Here is a 22,159-nt window from a genome sequence, read left to right as displayed (position 1 = left end):
TTGGAACGGTGAAGGATGAGGGGTGACTTGATAGAGGTTTATGAGATGATCAGAGGAATAGATTGAGTCGACAGTCAGAAACTTTTTCTTCGGGTGCAACAGAGTGTTACAATTGGACATAAATTTAAGGTGAAGGGTGGAAGGTATAGGGGAGATGTCAGGGGTGGGTTCTTTACCCAGAGAGTGGTGGGGGCATGGAATGCGCTGCCTGTGGGAGTGGTAGAGTCAGAATCTTTGGTGACCTTTAAGCGGCAATTGGATAGGTGCTTAAGCTAGGACAAATGTTCGGCACAACATCGTGGGCCGAAGGGCCTGTTCTGTGCTGTATTGTTCTATGTTCTAGGTCACTTTATTGGCTCTCTCTTTTGCTTTGATACATTTCCTGACTTCCTTTGTCAGCCATGGCTATCTAATTCCACCCCCACCCCCGGTAATCTTTCTTTTCTTTGAGAGGAACCTCTGTACTGTGTCCTCAATTACACCCAGAAACTCCTGCCATTGTTGCTCTACCATCTTCCCCGCTAGTCTCTGCTTCCAATCGATTTTCGTCAGTTCCTCTCTGATGCCGCTGTAATTACCTTTATTTAGTTGTAACACCATAACATCCGATTTTGCCTTTTCTCTTTCAAACTGCAGACCGAACTCTACCATATTATGATCGCTGCCTCCTAAGTGTTCCCTTACTTTAACAGCTTTTATAAAGTCTGGCTCATTACACAGCATTAAGTCCAGAATAGCCTGCTCCCTTGCATCACAAGCTGTTCCAAAAAGCCAACCTGTAGGCATTCCATGAATTCCCTTTCTTTGGATCCACTGGCAACATTATTCACCCAGTCCATCTGCATATTGAAGTCCCCCATGATCACCGTGATCTTGCCTTTCTGACATGCTCTATCTATTTCCAGGTACATCTTGGACCCTTGATTTTGACCACTGTTAGGAGGTCTGTATATAACTCCGAATATGTTTTTTTTGCCATATGTCATCCAACCATATGTCATTCAGTGCCATAGATTTAATTTCATTCTTAACTAACAAGGCAAACCGCCCCCTCTGCCCATCTCCCTGTTTTTTCGATATGTTGTAAATGATATGATGTTTAACTGCCAGTTTTCGATATGATGTTTAACTGCCAGTTCTGAACTCCCTGCAACCAAGTCACTATGATGCCTACCATATCATAATTATTCATGATGATTTGCGCCGTTAATTCATCTACTTTGTTATGAATACTATGAGCATTCAGGTAAAGTGCCTTAATGCTAGCTTTCTTATCATTATTAGAGATACTGGAAAACATAAGATGTCCTGAGTTATCTTTCTTTTTTGCTGCATTCCTAGTCTACCTCAAGGTTAAACACACCTGCACATGTGCTATCCTGCTGCCTATCTTTCCATTTAACTCCATACTCCCTGTCGCTTTCCCTTTCTCTTCCCCCTGAATCAGAAGTTTAAAGTCCTATGGACCACCCTATTTATCCTTTTCACTGGAACACCAGTTCCAGATGGGTTCAGGTGGAGACTGTCCCAATGGTACAGATCCCCCCTCCCCCGGTTCCAAAACTGATGCCAATCCCCCTTGAAATGGAATCCCTCTTTCCCACACCAATCCCTTAGCCATGTGTTTACTCCCCTAACTTTCTTATCCCTATTCCAATTGGCACGTGGCTCAGGCAGTAATCCGGAGATTATGACCTTTGAGACCTGCACTTCAATTTCCTTACTAATGCTTGACGATTCCCAAACAGGTCATTCACCTTACCTTTGCCTATGTTGTTCATCCCAATGTGGACTACAACAACTGATCCCCCCCCCCTCCGATATCCATTCAGAGATGTCTTCATAAGTTCCTGGCAAGGAGTTTGATAACGATTGTAAACTGTGTTTTGAGGCTGCAATATGAAGCTGATTTTCTCAGGAGCTGAGGAGATTTTACAATTGAAGCTGATTTCTTTTCAGCTAACTAAGCAAGTTGGAATTAGAAACAAGTTACAGAAAGAGAACTTCATGGAGGAACATACATTTGTTCTCCTTAACAGAAGCTGCTGTTTTCTGCAGTAAAACAAAAGTTTAAACTTGAAGAAAACCGTTATCATTCTTCAGCAGTTACTGTTAGCACAGTGAATCAGTTGCTCTGTACTTGTCACAAGCCAGTGGAGGTTCCCCGAAAAAATACAACACAACATCAAGGGCCTGACCAGCCAAAGAAGAATTATCTCAATACAGGAACTGGGAAGCAAACACTGACTTTCCAGTTTTCCTCTACTACTGCCTATAATTAATTTTTCCTATTTGTTTGTCTGTGGATGAGAGTGAGTGTGTGGGGTAAGCGGGAGTTTATAAGGGGATTAGAATTGTTGTTAATAGTGTTAAGACTTGGGGTAAACCCCTGTGCTAATTTAAACCAGACACACAAAAGTTCACCTCATGCCATAATTTGTCAGATTTTGAATGGCAAAGGACTATCCCAAATACCCCTATTTAAAGAAAAAATTAATAGTTTTATTTTTTAAGTCCAAAATAGAACATTAAACAACAACTATTTACAACTCCTTTCTCTTAAATCTATTTTCACATTCCACTCTACAATACTGGTCCGATAAATTCCCTCTTAAATTTACAGCAAATCACTTTCAAACCCAGCTGTCATTTATGGATGTCGAACTTTCTCTGTAAATTTTTCGAGATTGGCTTCGGTCTTCTGCTGTATAAATTTCTTATGGACAGGTACCTTTTGGAGAGCTAGTCTGCTGGCTGTTACGTGATGATTGCCAGCTCTTTGTTGTTCACTCCCTAACTGTTCAAATGTCCAATTTTAAACTCCAAAATCATTTCATTTTGATGTCATCCAAAACAGTAAAATTCAAATTTGATTGGATTTTGGTATCTGGGGCATAATGTAAACTGATTAGCTGAATTTGAATTTGTTTTGTACCATGGTAACACAGCTCCAGCTATTTGTTTCAATCAAATGCTATATTTTAAAATTTTTCAGCACCCTTTGTGCTCTCTAGGTCAGTGCCAGCTTCCACTCTCTCTTAAAGGTAGAGTATACACCTACACCTTCGTAACAATAGGTTATATGCTAATGGTTTGTATCTTTTTTGCCTGTAGCTATAGTCTAATTCCTCACAATAAATAAGGATTCTTGTTTAGTACAGAAACATGGTCCATGCTTTCAATCAACATTGGTGTGAAAGTGAGGTAAATTGGGATACTGTGCATACCTTAAAAAAACTTCTAACATTTGGTACCACTCCAGGAATAGTGAGGCTCAATCTATAAGCACACTAGCCCTAGTGAACCATGTAAGAAATCGAAACGAGGGTCTTTATTCACTATTAACTAGTGGTCTCTTAGGAGCGATATACTCAATAAAATAAAAAAAGGCAATGAAAACACTGTACTTTAAAAGTACTGTAGCGTTCACTGAAGACCATTGCACTACCATTGTAGAATAATGCCACCTCAAGACTGTCAGGAGAATATAATGGGGTTTTGGCCTAAGGAAGCTAAACTTATATGACATGTAGTCTTCAAAATTATATGCACAGTCATGAAGAAATTAACTTAGAAAACACCTTATAATTTTAACTGCAGCAAAAGAGAGAATGTGGCAAAAATAAATATTCTCAAATAAAAACTGAAAGAGCTGCGAGGTTGGAAATCAGAATCAAAAACAGAAATTGCTGGAAAAGCTCATTAGGTCTGGCAGCATCTGTGGGCAGAAATCAGAGAGATATCTTCAGAATCCCTCACAGATTCATTGGAACGTTAACTGTGATTGCTCTCTATAGATGCTGTCATACCTGCTGCGTTTTTCCAGCAATTTCTGTGAACAAATATTCTCTATTTGATTTTTAATTACTGCACATGTATGATCTGAATGAATAAATCATTCAACTGAATCATTTCAATGTAATAAAAACAGTGGAGCTTTTCACATGTTCTACTGTGAAATCAAAGATATTTGAAAAGGATAAATCACAACTTACACCAGACATTTTGAGCCTGAGTATCAAATCACTGAATTGTATGTAGTTTCAGCACGTATGTGGAAATTATAAATCGTTAACAGAAACTTGCCTTAGGATCATAAATAGGCACTTAACATTAATTAGTATTTTAAATAAATGCTTCCTTTAACGTGATTTATGAAGGCAAAAAATATGTTGAAAACAGACTTCAAAGGTGAACTTCTGGCTATTTCTTGCCTAGGAACTGTAATCAATCTATTAGCCTGACGGATTGTAATTGCCTAATTTAGTTTCAGAAGAATATGAACTCAGTCATCAATGGACAGCAATGTGCAAAATAAATTGACATGTGAATATTACAGAATATACAAAGAAATATAACTGTTGAGTTCTTTATTGAGTCCTATTAGAGCATCCAAATTACTAATAACCACCATGTTTTGTCAGTTGAATGGAATAATATCACAGAATTATCACGTACAATATTCAATGCAAATATACAGGCAAACCAGTGAGCTGAAGTCAAGGATTCTTTTAACTGAAGGGTTCAATGCCCCTCAATAAATTGAGACATTAGAAACAACTCAATGCAAAATTCACCATCGATAACCACATACGTCTGTGTGTTTCAAATGGAGGTTTTGAACTACTGCCAAACATTACAAACAATGAAAGATCTATGGGTAAACTTCATATTACTTGCTTATTTCCTCATTACATTTACGATATATATATTAGTTATAACTTACCACAATTATTTTAGCATCTTTAGGGTTTGAATGACATGTTTTTTAGCATCTTTAGGGCATGAATTTCAATTGAGCCTCTAGTTCCATTTCCATTCCACATTTATTTTTAAAACTTTGCTTGTTATGCCTCCTAGAATCCTTACTTTGTCTTCATTACTACGTTCTCGGGTACTCTTACCTCCCAAATCCTTATCTCTTCAGTACTTCTCCAGCTATCTTCCCAGACTTGACTCAATTAAAAATATGCCTACTGCTTCTTTTATCTTTCTTTTGGCATCTCTGAAGGGTCCATTGAGGTACCACACTCTGCCTCGTTAGCAGCTGCAATCTGAACTGTCCTGTCCTACTCTGTCACCAGCCACAATGTTCAATGAGTTCTCAGAGTTAATCTTGACAATTCTCCTCATTGTTCAACTTGTTATATGCATTGCTGACATTGTGGGACTCTGTCAGGTATTGTCTTTCACCATATCCTTCTCCAAGATTTCCTCCAGAATTTCAGTTCATTCATGAGCTTATCTTGCATGACTGGAGGAATATTATGGCATTGAGAGAAATATGGTTCAAGTGGGACAACATCAATTGCTGAAGTGCTGTTTATTTCTGGTTATACCTTCAACCAGTTGCCCTGTTCAAACTGCCATGCTAATGGTCTAGGTAATCAGCCCTTCTTATCTTCTCTTACTCTGGCACTTTAGTCACCCTGAGCATTTCATTTTGCTGCATAGGTCACACTGAAAATCTTTATTTTTTACCATCCACCTTCCCTCAGAGCCTGCACCGAGTGATTTCTTAATCTTCAATTCATCACATGCTCTCTTTTTGGCGTTCATGCCCTCTGAGCCCACTCTTAATCTCTCCCTCCATATAAACGCCATAGGCCTTTTGATGGCTACCCGAGACCTTGCTGATTCACACTGAAAGGCGACTACAACTATATCAATCGCAGATAAGACCAGCTTGGATCACTGTCTTTTCCAGTATCACTCTCCACTCACAGACCTTTCGCTCTTCCAATCCTACATTCTTTGGTGTCCACCTCTAAAAATAAACTCTCTCAACTCACAACTGCACTTTCAAATCCTGCTGTCTTGCCTTGACCCTCTGTTCACCATAATAGTTCTGCATTACTGATTGCTCAAGAACACCATCACCCATAGTTTTGACACCCCAGTACCCCAATGAAAAATTATTTTCACTCACCCTAGTCAAATGCCCAGAAGAGGCATCATCTCTATTCTCTTATGTTTAAAGGATTCAGCCTTAAACAGATATGGCATTCAGTTAGTTTAATCTTTCACTAATAAATCTGGCTTGATTATATAAAACACTATTAAGTACTGCTCTGAAATTCCAAAACTGTACTCTATTCCAGAATCACCTGGAATGCAAAGGAAACCACTGGCTTCTTTTGTCTAATTTCTTAATCTTCTCTTCCACATTTCCTTCACCTGTCTTCCACCAATATATGTGGTGCTGGAAAAGCACACTATGTCAGACAGCAACCAAGGACCAGGAGAATCTATGTTTCAGGCATAAAAAAAGGCTTATACCTGAAATGACAACTCTCCTGCTCCTGAGATCCTCCTGACCTGTTGTACTTTTCCAATGCTACATTTTTTGACTCTGACTGTCATCTGCATCTGCAGTCCTCACTTTCTTCCACCAATATGTGTAAGGAACTCATGAAGACTAAGATTGTGACCATCTAATCGGCTTATCTGCCATCTTCCTTCCTTCTCCCGGGCCACTGAGACAACCCTACTCTAAAATCCCATCAGACCACTGCAGTACTGAAATCCATTTATCTCATTACATCTTAAGGAGCTCAGGTTGTCTGTGAGGTCCATATTCTGACCCTTCAACTCTACTCCAACTAAAATACTGATTAGCCAAGTTCCCTTTCTGGCTTCCATGTCAGCTATTCTTATGAGCAGTTCTCTCTCTTCATGTTCTGTTTCCCTCTCCTAATTTGCCATCTTTTGTCAAAGAAAAATTAACACTCAACAACAAATTAACAGGACCTGATGGACTATATCTCAGGGTTCTAAACGAGGCAGCTGAGAGATGGTGGATACACTGATATGGTTTTGCAAAAGTACCTGAATTCTAGAATAGCCTCAGCAAATTAGAAAATGCAACACCACTAAATTGAAGTGTCCTATGATGCATTCTTGCTCTTTTTTTTGATGTTCTTACATTCCTAACTCCATTTTAACTCCAATTTACATGATTATGATTTTAGCTGATTGCAATACTGAATACATCAGATCCCAGAATAGCTTGATAGATCAGAAGTTAAACTTCTGCAGTTGGTGACCGTGGTGGCGAGTCACTAAGCATATTTACATAAGGTTGCCAAAAGAACACAGGTTTTTTACACAAAAAACTAAGCTTTAGAAGACACTTTAGAAAGATTTTAACAGAAATACCAAAAGAAATTCAAGCCATTTCCCAGCCATACCCTTTACTGATACTCAATCCCAGTGAAGTGTTGCCCCCATCGTACCTCTTTAATTTCTTAACTGACTCTGTCTAGCTTTGATGGCCTAGAGACGTCTTTCCAGTCTGATGATCTAAATTTCTTTTCTGTTCTGACAGCTTGAAAATTTCTACAGAAACACTCATAGCCTGGAGAGCATCACTTTCTGCAGGGGTGAAAATGATCTCATGAACTGAAAACTGATTTTGAAGCTTAAAAAAAACACTAGTGGCCCCTGGTCTGTTTTCTCAGCATGCCATAAAATTCAATTTTGTAAACACTTAATCAATTAATACCACATTTATCCTGCTTGGTACTTAACTTAGGTCACATGTTTTTTTTGGAAATAATAGCTTCAGTTCACTTTTCCAAATTACTTACTGATTTTTTTTAAAAACAATTACCTTTCCAGAAATGAAATCACAAATCTAACTTAATTGTAGCTTCGAATTCAAATGATAATATAATGTACAACTTTATCAGAACATTTTGACAAGAAATGGAAAATTAGTAAATAAATGCCAGAAGATGGAAGATATATATTATATTAGCTCACCTCCATAAATGAGATCCCAAAGCTCCACACATCTGAATGTATTCCATACTGTTCACCTGCTATTCGTTCAGGCTGTAAAAGGAATGGAATAACACTTCAGGAGTTATGTTTTGGAACTATAATCTAAAATCTAACTAACCGATTTAGTACATTTCCACTTCAATTTAACAATAGTCTGAATTAGAAAGGCTTTAATGTGTGCTCCCATTTGACAAAAAAAATGTTTTGGAGTTAGTTTCCTCATGTTGCAGATCACACATTCAAAGTAGCTTTCGCCAATACATTCTTGCAAGAATGGTACAGATCCCTCCAATTATACCATCCTCGTGTGAAACCAGTAGGTGAGGATTGAATCACAGTCACAAATCTGCTCCCCAATGTACCGCAGAAACAATAAAGGTAAAGTTTCTAATGGGGAATCTACATGGCATTCAATAAATATCTCCATATCAACTCTTAATACACACCACACATAAGACATTTTTATATAAATGGCATAAAAATGCTCACAGGCCAAGAATTACAAATAAAAGGATCGCCAGATTCCAGTTTTTTTTGTATTATTGTTATACCTGGAGGAGGATGGACAACAATACAAATAATTTCTTCAATGGTAAAATTAATAGATCAAATGATTTAAGGCTGGCCTGAATTTAACTTGTTTGTTCTTCCTAAAGGGGAAAAATACTGAAGCAAAATAAAAGGTTCTCAGATTTCTAGGGAATGGGTCAAATTCAACTCTGTTTCAAGCCAAACAATGGCAAATAATACACATTAAATGTTTGCAAGGGAATTCTTAAAAGTATCAAAATGAGAATAGGATGCCTGGGTAGTGATAAAAAAAATCAAATTAGATCTGGTGTTTTACACGAAAGATGAGAAAACATGCAACCAGTTTTAATTATAGGTTCTCCCACTACAGAGTACCTTCAAAACCTAATTTACATTAACCTTCAGGTTATATGATTAAATAAAGCAGTTTTCCCCATTCAATTACACAGCGATAATTGGCTATAATCAACAGTAATGAAGGGCAAAAGGGTAACCCAATAAGTGCAAAACTACATTTTAAGTTCTTTGGAAGTATCAAAAGCAAAACAATATGCAATCAATTGTTAAATGGAAGAGTGAGGAGCTTTAACACTGTCAACTTTCTTCTGCAAAACCTTTTCCTGAAAAGAGGTTATATTTACATTGGTATCCAGTGATGTTTGCATGTGATTTCCAAATCCAATCAGAATGTGGCTGATTCTATTCCTCCTCTATCCAAAATTTAAATCTAGTTCACAGGAACTCACAGCTTAGTTCCTAACTCTAATCACTTTTATTTTAAGTATGGTTAGTGATCACAATGTCATTAGGTTTGAAGCAATTACAGAAAAGAACAAAGAAAATTCAAATGTGAAAATACTCATTGAAGGAAAGCAAGTTTCAGAGAAGAGGAATTTGACCTAACTGGACTGGAATCAAAGATTGGCAGGTAATCATAAATTAGGAAACATCAATCATGCAAAGGAAGCAACAGAAGTCAATCTGCTTTCTACACAGATTTATTCACAACTCTCTCTGCAGCATAAGTACAGAGCATTTTTTTCTTCTACAAACCAATGTCTGCAATTAGGTAGAAACCAGTTTTTTTTAAAACTATCAACTCACACAATTAACGAGGAGATAGTAAGTACTGCAGATGCTGGAAGTCAGAGTTGATAAAATGTGGAGCTGGAAAGACATAGCATGTAAGACAGCATCAGAGGAGCAGGAAAGTTGACGTTTCGGGTTGAAACCCTTCATCAGGACTGGGTGTCCAGTCCTGATGAAGGGTCCCCACCTGAAACGTTGACTTTCCTGCTCCTCCTATTCTGTCTGACCTGCTGTGCCTTTCCAGTTCCATGTTTCATCAACACAGTTAACTAACTGAGCAATAAATTACATGTACTGCCCCCGAGAGGCAGTGTCAGAATATCAAAAATCAGAAAGGTAGGGAAACAAGGGGGGGATTTAAAATCACAATAGTATTGGAGGGGTTGATAATACATTTCACTTCCCACAGTGCCCACCTATCTGTCATAACTCTGAGGGTGCTGGACACCCAGGCATGAATGTAGCCATGGATGAGAGGCAGGCAGTAACAAATGACCTTTTAGATGGCTACTTTAGCCAGGCCCCGGAGCAGGACCACAAGGAGGTCTTCCTACCCACCCTCTGCAAAGATGCCCACAGAAGCCAGTTTCTTCTTAAAACTGAGAGTGCAAGATAAGGCAACCAAGGTGAGTATTTGTGTTAAAGTCTAGGACTTGGGTCTAGTTATTTTAATGAAAATGTTCAGATATGTTAAGACACATCTGGGCAAGTAGAATTTGAACCCAGACCTTCTGACTCAGAGATGGGCACTGCCTTTATACCACAAGAGAGAAATCAGTTCTTTGTTTCATCAAAAAATTCACAGAACTACAGATACCAAAAAGCTAAAACAAAAACCAAGAAATTGGTGGAGAAACTCAGCAGGTCTGGCAGCATCTGTGGAGAGAAAGCAGAGTTAACCCCAGTTCTTAAGAAGGATCACTGGTCCTGAAATGTTAATGGTGCTTTCTCTCCGCAGATGCTGCCAGCCCTGCTGAGTTTCTCTAGCAATTTCTGTTCTTTAATTCATCAACCTGTCCAGGATTGTTCCAACACACTTCTGGAGCAGTTGAGATTTGAACCCACATCTTCTGGCCCAAAATAGAAATGTTGTATTGAACTACAACAGCTCTTAGAACATTAACCTAGTGATCCAGTCCAGTCTATGGATTGCTAATCCAGTGACATTGCCACCATGCCACTGCCTCCTCCTTGAGGAACTAGTTTTTATGTTAAAAATAAAACTATTGCCAAATCACCCATGTTACTCATTAAGAGAACAATCATCACCAATAGAACAGGGAAGACTAGGAAGAAAGGGAAGGGATTAAATTAAAATTGAGTTGGAGGGGCACCAAATCAGTTCTTATATACAACCCTAACTAACATTCGTTGCTTTTAAACTCAAATTGAAGGTGACCCAGGATTTGAAATATTAAAAGGTAAAACAGTAAATGAGCTGAATAGGTTATTTGATTTCAGATTTAACACAAGGGAGAAATGGAAGACACACAAAGCTTGAGCACCCTGGATGACTTATAAAGACTAGAATTATACAGAAGAGGGATACTTTTGATAGATGTAAGGTTTGTAACAGAGTAGAAAACCAAGATGAATACAAAGCTTCAAAGGAGTACTGAAAAAGGAAATAAAGGGCCAAAAAGAGTACGTAAGTACACATTAGCAGATAGCATAAAGGGGAATCCAAAGGTTATTCAACAGTATCTAAACAGTAAAATGATAATCAATGCTGGGTGAGCCTTTAGAGACCAAGAACATCTTCTTAAGGCTGAGATCATAATTGAGTATTAAGTGAATATTTTGGTTTTCTCTTCACAAATATAAAGGATGCTGCCAATGTCACAATAAAAGCTTCGACCAAATAAAATTGGGAAGGATAAAAACAGATTTTAAAAAAATATGTATTTTAAAGGGTGGCAGCACTCAAAGTAGAAAGGTCAGGCTAGCATGCCTCCCAGACTCCAGGCATTTAGAATGACATCACTACTGAACACCTGGAGCATTTCATAAAAATGATAGCAGAATATGCAAATTTTTTAAAAATTGGATACGGAGACTTATATTTGAACTTGGCACTATATAGTTATGTAAGACAGCATAGAATATGAGTAAGGGAGGATTAAACTAAGTAGGTCCCCTGTAGAGACAGAATACACATGGGGGAAATAATATCATTCCATGTTAATATTTCTATAATTTCAATCTGCCCAATGGGTTTAATCGCACAGAACCAGCACTATTTCTATTACATGTGTCATTATCAAGGAATGTTCATATTATGTCAAATAGCTTGTGTATGAGGGGGACGGGGGCGGGGGGGGCAGTTAAAAAAAGAAACAAAATCACTGACTCCCTGACGCAACAGTTTTATGTGTAAACTTGGCATCTATCGAAAACATCAAAAAAATTACTTCGCAGAGATATGGATTGACAAGATAAATAGAGGGAAGTTGGATCTTGTGAACAAGTAATTCAGGCAGCAGGAGTGCAATAATAACAATAATAATGGTCATTTGGCAAACAAGGTGCATTTATTTATGATCTAATAATCCAGAAATTTAGACTAATAATCCAGAGATGAAATGCCATGAAGGTAGTTCCAAAATGAGAGTCCAACTGTCAATATCTGGAAATTAAAATTTGGAATCAGGAAGAGAGACCATGAAATTGTAGAATTGTTACAAAAATTAATTAGTTTACTAATGTCTTTGTCGGAAATAATACTACCAACGACTTCAGTCCAACACAAATGCATTTTTACCTTAATTGTCCTTTGAAGAGCCCAAAAAGCCATTATTGTGATTTATGACAAGAAAATCATGTTACTGAATTAGCAAATTACAGGCATGGACACAAACTGGAGACATGAGGTCAAATCATACCTCACAGAAATTAAATTTAGTTGACTGAATAAATCAGGATCAAAAGTTAGCTTCAGCCATGAGATTCACTACGAAGCTACTAGATTATTATAGAATTCCAAGTGGTTCACCATTGAGCTTTACTGAAAGAAACCTATTATCTTTACTTGGCCCAGTTCATGTGACTCTAGACCCATAGCGATATGGTTGACTCTTAACTGGCTATTGAAATGGCTTCACTAGTCTATCAGTCATATCAAAATACTACAATTAATTCAAATGAAATGGACAGTGAAATGATTTCTCACCAGTATCCCATCACCAAGTCATCTTCATTTAGGTGTGGAGAGTCCATGATACTGACCCAGCTTCCTCAGAGCCAGTTCTCTGAGTGAACAGGATGTCTGACACTCCTATTTATATTTGCTAGTCTGGGCTCCCTGACTGGACTAGATTATAACCCAATCAGGGAACTCATATTCTTTGAAGTCCATGGAACTGACATTGTTACAATCATGACATCCTGCCCAACTTCGAGTCCGATGGCATTGGTGGTTTTTTTTTTGTAGCTCCTCCTGGGGTGTTTTAACACCAGGTCAGGTTCCTCCAACTCTGCCTCTGATACAAGTGACATATAATGCGCAGTTACTTGCCCCTTATGCCGGGAGCATCTCGGAAGAAATTCATTCTTCAGGCAGCAAAGGTGTCAAGGTGGCAATATCTGGCATGTCCATCTCAGATTCCAAGGTATCTTCAATGCACAAAGGAGAGGGAGAACCCACAGGTTTCAGAACAGTCAAAAAGGCAACTGAGGAGTTGGGTACAGTTTGCTTCCAGACCGTTTGTGAGTTTGCAGTTTTCATATGGTCCACATGCTTATTCAGGACCGCCGCACCTACCCAAACTTTATATGTCACTAGACCTGACCTCGGGTCAACCATGTCTCTTACCCATGCAGGGATATTCCCATGGTTCCCACATCAAACTTAATTTCCTGAAGTATACTGTCTCTCTCGCTTAGGGGAGACATTCTTATATGCCTTCTCACTAACCCCACTAACCCCCCCCCCCCCCACTCCGAAGTCTGGAAAGATCAGAGTTAACCTGGTGCAAAGTCTTCTCCACTGGTCATCCAGGAGTCTCTAAAATAAAGATGCTAGTGAGAAGTTATGGCTGGTGTCCAGAACTGGATACAGACATAGCTGCATTGATGGGACAGTGTCCAGAATGCCTACAAGGACAATAATTACAGCCAGCAGCTCATCAACATTCATGGGAATGGCTGGGTCTTCTCTTCATTAGCCACATTGCTGCAACTGTCCCTGTAATTGCATGAGGGATGGTCTTATAATCAAATAGGAACCAGGACAGGTTGGTATTTAGTTAAGCTGTAGGTGGTTTCTTTGAGCCTGCCTTCAAAGTTTGGACTACTCTTTCTGTCTGCCAGACCACTGGATTATGGAAGGTATAGTGCTGTCCTTGTATGGAATACTCAAATTCCCTGCTTGTAAATGATGGTTCATTCTCTGTGATGAAGTCTTCCATGATGCGCGCAGTTTTTTCTATTGTCATCTCCTTGTTTGACAAATCAACTTTATGCACATTTAGCCATTTTGAGTGGGTGTCCACAATGACTAAGAACATTGAGCCCGTGAAAGGACCTGCATAGTTGAAGTGTCACTGGGTCCAGGGTCATTCCCAACAGCTACTGGCAGTAATTTTTGTCCTTGTTGGCCCGCTGAGCACTGTGCCACCAACGCAACTGTGTCTGCATCCAATCCTGGCCACCAGACATAAAGAGGTTGGCCAGAAATTATTTTGGAAACCCATGAATGGCCCTAGTGGAGTTCAGCTTGTATCTGGCTGTGACCTTTACTCGGGACAATCACTCTTGCTTCTCATAATAATATGACACTTTCTATTGTGATCTGGTCTCTCGGGTTCAAAAAGATTTCAATTCTGGCTGTGCCGGCCCTTTGGTTTCCCCCATCACCACCAGCTGTTTCAATTTTGCCAGGACCAAATCTTTCTGCATTCAAAGTCTGACATCGTCAGCTGTGAATGGAAGTGTGTCCTGAAAATTCAAAAGCATTATGGACTCTTCCAATGGTAGTACTACTGGTGGTGCATCTGTCAGCAGGAGATGGCTCAATGCATCCACTTTTGCTACTTTGCCACCTAGACAGTGCTCCAACTGGTAATTATACACACTTAGTATGAGAGCCCAATGCTGAATTCAATCTGAATCTGTGGGCAGCACTGCCTTGTCCTCTTTAAGTAGGCCTAGCAAGGGTTTGCTGTCCATTATTATTACAAATTTACATCCGAAAAGATATTGGTGGAACACCCTGATTCCAAATACGACAACCAAACCTTCTTTCTCTATCTGGAAGTATTTGCGCTCTGCATTAACCAAAATCCTGGATGCTTTCACTATTGGGAGTTTGTCTCCATTGACCCACCTATGAGCTATGACCCCAATGCCATACTCAGTGGCATCACATGTCAATACAGATTTTGATTCGGATTATAGTGTGCCAAAATCACAGAGGATGATAGCTGTTTCACTTCCCTGAAAGCTTTAGCTTGGCTTTGTCACCTTTTCAAGCTGACCCTTTTAAAGTGTTGATGCAAAGGTGACAGGATGTAGGCCAGGTTATGGCTGAACTATCTGCAATGATTCATCAGCCAAAGCAAAGAACTATGCTCCGACATGGACAAGGGAACCAAGCACCTTTTATCGCTCTCACTTTATCTTGCAATAGGTGTAATCCAGTCTTGCTGACTCTGTAGTCCAAGTAGGTCATTTGGGGTACCTGGAACATACATTTTTCCCTTCTAAGGCGTATGCCTGTCTGGGGGAATCATCTAAGGACTACATCCAAGTTCTCTAAATGCTTCTTATTAATCTTCCCTTTTATCCTTTTATCTTTATAATTGAGATATGTGGCAACCTGGGGTAGACCTTGTGAAATATTCTCCATTGTCTGCTGAAAAATGGCACAGGTTGAGGATACCACAAATCAGTCTCGTGTATTGGTACAATCCCTTATGGATAATAATTGTCATATATTTCTGGGAATCCTCATCCAATCGCAAGTTCACATATGGCTTATGTTCAGCTTCATGATGGACAGCCTCCCTGCCGGCTTTGCGTATAAAACTTCTATGTAAGGGACTGTGTATTTTTCCAGCTGCGAGAAGCAGTTTACAAAATCCATACAAAGGTAAACGACCCAACAGGCTTCACAATAGTTACAACCAGTGCTGCCCATCCTGCAAACTGGACTAGTTTCCAGCCTTCTGCCTGATGTCTCTACTTTTGCATGTAAGGCAAATGGCACTGGGTGGGCCTTGCAGAACTATGAAATTGCTTCCTGGGCAACATACAAGGTGGCTTTGACTCCTTTGATAGTTCCGAGACCTTCCTGAATAACTTCTAAGTAATTAATTAGGACGTCACTCAGGCAGCCATTTTCCAATTGAAAAAAGTGCAGCCATTCTAGGTGAATCTTTCTCAACCAATTTTGCCCCATCAAGCTTGGCCATGAGCCTTTTACTACAGTCAGTGGAAACTGAATCAGCTGCTTCTCAGAAGAGACCCTTAATCTGTACAGGCTCTCAGTCTAGTCAAAGTCTTGCACAAATGTAAGGGCTGGATCCAAAGCAAAGTTTGTTAAAGACTGGTTCTGCTATCACTGATACAGCTGTGCTGGTAAAAACCTCCATCAGAACTCAGTGACCATTTAAGACATGCTGATTTTGATTGGTTTTGATTTGGATATTGCTAAGCAACGTAACTGTTCTAAACCAGATGTAGGTAGGCTTTCCAGAGTGTGTATTCTCCTGGCTACCAGCCTAAGATTTCTCTTATTCAATTTAAGTCAAGAGGGACTCTTTTGCTACCTCAAGTCCATATACTGGCAGTAATTACAATGGCCTGCCAACCTGGATCCTGAAGAAAATGGCTGTGTTTTGGGGTTTTGCAGTGGGCTGACCTCTGTTCATGACATGTCCTGAATGAAGCTATATCAAGTGGTGCTCCCCAAGCACAGTCGGACTGCTGAGCGTGTCCACTTCAATTGGAATATCCTTCAACTCATATGTTCCACTTGCCACATTTTCAAATGATGAAGCAGTTTGTATTGCCTGTTCGAAATTTAGTTGGGCTTAAGCTAGTAGGCGCTTTAGCTTCGTTACAGCATTAATCCTACATAACAAACGGTCTCTCAGTATCTCATTAATAGTTAAACCAAAGTCAGATGCCTCTGCCAATTGTCTTAACCTCGTCAAAAATCCCGATACGGTTCTCTTGGCTCGGGAATTGCTTAGTAAAACCAGTAACATCTCAAAACTAGAGGCGGCTTGGGGTCGTAACTCCGTCAACTCTTAAAGATTTTAGTACATGGTACCTCTGGGAAAGCTAGGCTCCCTAATAACCAAATAAGCTACAGGTCCACAAGTTGTCAGGAGAATTGCTCGTTGCTTTTCATCTGTCCCAATCTCATTTTCCTGGAAAAAAAAACACATTCTTTCCACATACTGGCAGGATCGAATGAGTCAAGCTTCCCAAATAACAGCTTGATGCCAGAAATGTTTATCCCTAACTCAAAGAGGACTGTTACGAGTGAATTTCTTCAGTAGCATGCTTCTCTGTCATCACCACTGAATTAGTTCCATCGAGGCCGGGTATCCCATCACCAAATCACCCTTTATTTACACATGGAGAACCCTTGTTATTGATCCAGCTTCCTGAGAGCCAGTTCTCAGAGTGAACAGAATCTCTGACACTCCTGTTTATATCCGTCAGCCACGGCTCCCTGACTAGATTAACATCCTCAATCAGGGAACTCCTATTCTATGAGGTTCACCAGGTTAAGCTCCTTACAATCACTACAGACAGAACAGTGGCATCAATTTAGGCACTAGATCCAGACAACAGCTGAGTCTAACATGCAAATTATTCCTCACTGAAGCCGTGGATTTCATGCCTTCTTCATATCGAGGATACCATCCATCAAACTGTTCGTACCACCATTGTGCAAAATAGGATAAATGCAGAAAAATCTGAAAACTGGGCTTCCAACAGGACTGAATGCCATCAGCAGTAGCTATATTCTGCTAAACTTTGAGGCAGTAACAAGCAAGATCGGTAAAGGGGAAGGATTGGATGTAATATACTTGGATTTTCAGAAGATGTTTGATAAGGTAGAACACTTTTAGACTACTTAATAAGATAAAAGCCTATGGTGTTGAAGGTAGCATATAAGCATGAATGAAAGGCTGACTAACAATGAAAATGAAGAGCTTTTGCCCGAAATGTCGATTTCCCTGCTCCTCGGATGCTGCCTGAACTGCTGTGCTTTTCCAGCACCACTCTTATCTAGAATCTGTTGGCCTTTATTTCAAAGAAGATGGAACAGAAAAGGAGAGAGGCTATGCTCAAACTATAAAAAGCACTATCAGGCCACAGATGGAATAGGTTGGGCCTGCACTTACTGGAAGTTAGAAAAATGAGAGGTAACATTATCGAAAGAAACAATGTTCTTACTAGACTTAACAGGGTAGTTGTGGAGATGAGGCTTCCCATTGTTGGAGATTCAAGGACCAGAGGATATAATTTCACAATAAATGGTTGCACATTTAAGGCAGAGATGATGAGGAATTTTCTCTCAAAGGATAGTGAATCTGGAATTATTTATCACAGAGGGATTAACATGCTAAAGACAAGCACCAAGTGTAACTAAAAATACAATTTCAAACTGGTAAGGTTACAACACAGGAATACATACATGTTAAATATAGACAGAACTAAGAGACATGAATCTGAACCTCTGCATCCAGTTGTGAATGGCAGTAGTCAATTAAACAACCAAGAGGAAGATGATACGCCCCATCTGAAATCAAGGCTGAGCCTACTAAATTAATGCAAAAATGCTGAGTGAATGATCAAATTTGGTTTCTTCAAGGGTTTGCATTATAAATACCAACCATCAGTCGAATTGATCTACTCCATGTGATGTCAGGAAATGGTCGTAAGCACTGAACAGAAAAGACAATAGACCCAGACATTATCCTGGTTGAAGGCTTGTGTTCCAGAAATAGCTGTACATAAGAATGTATGAACTAGTAGCAGGAGTAGGCAATTCAGATTCTTGAGCTTGCTCTGCCATTTAATATATTCATGGCTGATCTCATCTTCTGTTTTGATTTATTTCCACAAATGCCGCCAGACCTGCTGAGTTTTTCCAGCAGTTTCTGGTTTGTTTCATCTTGACCTCATTTCCACATTCCTCCCATTACTATTTAGAAATCTATTTCCTCATAAAATGTATACAGTGCACTGGAATCCACTGTTATCAGGACAGTGAATTCCTCCACATCTCTGCTTTATATTTGCTACCCCTTCTCCTAAAACTGTGACCTTTCATTCTAGATTTTTCAAGGGGAAAACACCGACCTGATGTTTGCTTTGTCAATCTCTACAGCATCTTACATACTTGATTAGATCTCCTCTCGTCCCTCTGAATTGTAGTGAGTGTAGGTCTAAACTACTCAATCTCTCGACATTAGACAAGCCTTTCATCTCTGGAATTAATCTAATATATCTCATTAGATTGTTCCAGGGCTGCTACAACATTGGCATCTATTAGCTAAGTGTAAAATTTCTGATGTATACCATGTCCACAAAAAAATCAGGAGAAATGCAACCTAAACAATTACCTTGCATCAACTTATTCTCAGCTATTAGCAAAATGATGGTATCATCAGCAGTGTAACTATTTTGCAATACTGATGCTCAGCTCGGGTTCTACCAGAACCACTCAGCTTCAGAGTTCAATTCAGGCTCGGATAAACTTGGATACAATAACGACTCACATCCTGAGTTCAGCCAGTGTGACATTAACACAGGCTTGACATCAAAGAGCTGAGGAAAACTGAATTTAAGGGAATCAGACTCTCTACCAGCTGAAATTGTGATTATCGCAAAGGAAGACAGTTGTGCTTTTGAAGGCCAATCTCACTCCTAGGTATCGATGTGGAGTTCCTCATGACAGATTCCTAAGTTCAACCATCTTTAGCCGCTTCATTAATCACCTATCCTCCATTAGAAGTGAGGATGTTTTCATAGCGTTCAGTTCTATTTGAAACTCCAGAGAAAAGGGATAAGTAACATGCATGCCACAATTCAATAGCAGTACCATCTTGGATGGTGGAAAGGCTTCAAATGCCAGGGGATGAGTTACCCACTGCAGAATTCCCAGACTCCAAGCTACTCTTGTAGCTCCTGTGTTTATGTGGTTGGTCAATGATGGCTTCCAGGATGTTAATATTAGAGGAAATTGAAGATAGTACTGCTATTGAATGTGAAGGTAGTGTGTCAAAGTTTGGGGATGACACTAAGATGAGTGGTAGCGCAAAGTGTGCAGAGGACTCTGGAAGTTTGCAAAGGGATATAGATAATTTAAATGAGTGGGCAAAGGTCTGGCAGATGGTGGACAATGTTGATAAATGTGAAGTCATCCATTGTGATAGGAATAACAGTAAAAAAGACTATTATTTGAATGGTAAAAATTGCAGCATGCTGCAGGGGGGAGGGATCTGAGTGTCCTTGTGCATTAACTGCAGAAGGCTGTTTTGAAGGTGCAACAGGTAATTAAGAAGGCAAATGGAATTTTGTCTTTCACTGCTAGAGAGATTGAGTTTAAAAGCAGGGAGGTTATGTTACAATTGAATAGGGTGCTGGTGAAGCCACATCTGGAGTACTGTGTGCAATTTTGGTTGTAAGGCAATGGGGTGCGTGCAGAGGAGATTCACTAGGTTGATTCTGGAGTTGAGAGGGTTGGCTTATGAGGGCAGACTGAGTTGACTGGGATTATATTCACTGGAATTTAGAAGAATGAGAGGGGATTTTATAGAAATATCTAAAATTATGAAGGGAACAGATAAGATAGAAGCAGGGAGGATGTTTCCACTGGAACGTTAAACAAGAATAAGTGGGCATAGCCTCAAAATTAGGGGTAGCAGACCTAGGACTGAATTAAGGAGGAACTTTTTCACTCAAAGGATTGTGAATTTGTGGAATTCCCTGCCCAGTGAAGTCGTTGAGGCTGCCTCAGTAAATGTTTTTAAAGCTAAGATAGATAATCTTTTGAACAGTAAAGGAATTAAAAGTTATGGTGAGAGAATGGGTAAGTGGAGCTGAGGCCATGAAAAGATCAGCCATTATCTTATTGAATGGCGGATCAGACTCAAAGGGCCAGGTGGCCTACGCTTGCTCACAGTTCTTATGTTAAGGAAAAAGCCAAAGGTGCTATGGAAGACATACCAGCATGGATCACATTGCATGAATGAATAAATGAGAAAAAAGTTAAATAGCCACTTGATTGAATCAAACTACTACAAATAAAGACTACAGCAAGTTGAGAAGAAGTCCCATCGCTTTTTGCTCAGCACAACTTTGGATAGAGTATAAATACTACATCTTCCACCAACATTTACGTTCTGAAAATGTGAAAAGATGACTTTTATAGATATTTTCTCATCAACCACTTCAGAGAGTCATAGAGAGTCACAGAGTTGTACAGCGCAGAAACAGACCCTTTGAATCAACTAATCCATGCTGACCAGATATCCTAAACTAATTGAGTCCCATATGCCAGCATTTGGCCCATATGCCTCTAAACTGTTCCTATTCATGTACCCATCCAGATGCCTTTCAAATGTTGCAATTGAACGAGCCTCCACTATTGCCTCTAGTTGCACCACCCTCTGCGTGATAAAGTTGCCCCTTAGGTCCCTTTTAAACTTTTCCCTTTCACCTTAAACCTATGCCCTCTAGTTTTGGACTCCCCTACCCAGGGAAAAAGACCTAGGCTTTTCACCCTAACCATGCCCCTTATGATTTTAAAAACCTCTATTAGGTCAACCCTCAGCTTCTGATATTCCAGAGGAAGTATCCTTAGCCTATTCAGCCTCTACTTATAGTTTAAACCCTCCAAACCTGGCAACATCCTTGTTGATCTTTCCTGTACCCTCTCAAGTTTAACAACATCCTTCTTATAGCAGTGAGACCAGAACTGAATACAGTATTCCAAAAGTGGCCTAACTAATGTCCTGTACAGCTGCAACATGACATCCCAAATCCTACACTCAATGTACTGACCAATAAAGATAAGCATACCAAATGCCTTCTTCACTACTCTGTCTACCTGAAACTTCACCTTCAAGGAACTTTGAATCTGTACTCCAAAGACGCTTCGTTCAGCAACATTCCCCAGAACACTACCATTAATTATATAAGCCATCTCCTGATATGCCTTACCAAAATGTAACATCTTCCTTCTAAATTAAACTCCACCTGCTATTCCTCAGCTCTCTGGCCCATCTGATCAAGGTCCTGTTGCACTCTGAGATAACCCTCTTCACTGTTCGCTAAACCAACAGATTTGCTGTTGTCTGCAAATTAACCATTCCTCCTATATTCACATCAAAATGACTTAAATAAATTACAAAAAGCAGTGGACCCAGCATCAATCCTTGCAGCACACTGCTGGTCACAGGACTCCAGCCCAAAAAACAATCACCCTCCATCTTCTACCTTAAACCCAATTTTGTATCCAACATTATGCAACATCATCTTGGTCAGGTGGGAATAAATCAGAACTTTCTAAGCCATACTAAGAGCTCTACCACTGCGCCTTCCAGCAAACCTTCTAAGCAACCTGGTTCTCCTGGCTCAGAGATAGGGACACTATCCTTAAGTCACAACATTCCCCACTAATTTTAATAAACTTGTTCAGACACATCTCTGGAGCAGGTGAGACTTGAACCCAGGACTTCTGGTCCAGAGGCAGGAACACCATTCCAACTCCTACTCTTATAAGCCAGGG

General features: G+C 39.7%; 1 protein-coding gene across 3 annotated transcripts in view; it reads right to left on the bottom strand.

The window, feature by feature from the left end:
• Positions 1-22,159, bottom strand: part of map2k5 (mitogen-activated protein kinase kinase 5) — a 274,682-nt gene that overhangs the window by 10,086 nt on the left and 242,437 nt on the right. For 2 of the 3 annotated variants that reach the window (XM_043677180.1, XM_043677182.1), the window contains 2 exons: positions 7,765-7,836; positions 5,920-5,988 (listed from right to left, as the gene is read on the bottom strand). In XM_043677180.1, coding sequence (XP_043533115.1) covers positions 5,935-5,988; positions 7,765-7,836 — 126 coding nt within the window. In that variant the 3' untranslated portion in view covers positions 5,920-5,934. Of the gene's footprint in view, positions 1-5,919; positions 5,989-7,764; positions 7,837-22,159 lie in introns of those variants that run through there. The other variant, XM_043677181.1, reaches the window with a different exon arrangement.

The sequence above is a fragment of the Chiloscyllium plagiosum genome, chromosome 36 (genome assembly GCF_004010195.1).
Source record: "Chiloscyllium plagiosum isolate BGI_BamShark_2017 chromosome 36, ASM401019v2, whole genome shotgun sequence".
Taxonomy (NCBI): Eukaryota; Metazoa; Chordata; class Chondrichthyes; order Orectolobiformes; family Hemiscylliidae; genus Chiloscyllium; species Chiloscyllium plagiosum.
The sequence above is the reverse complement of the archived record's forward strand: the minus strand, read 5'-3'. Positions and strand labels throughout refer to the sequence as shown.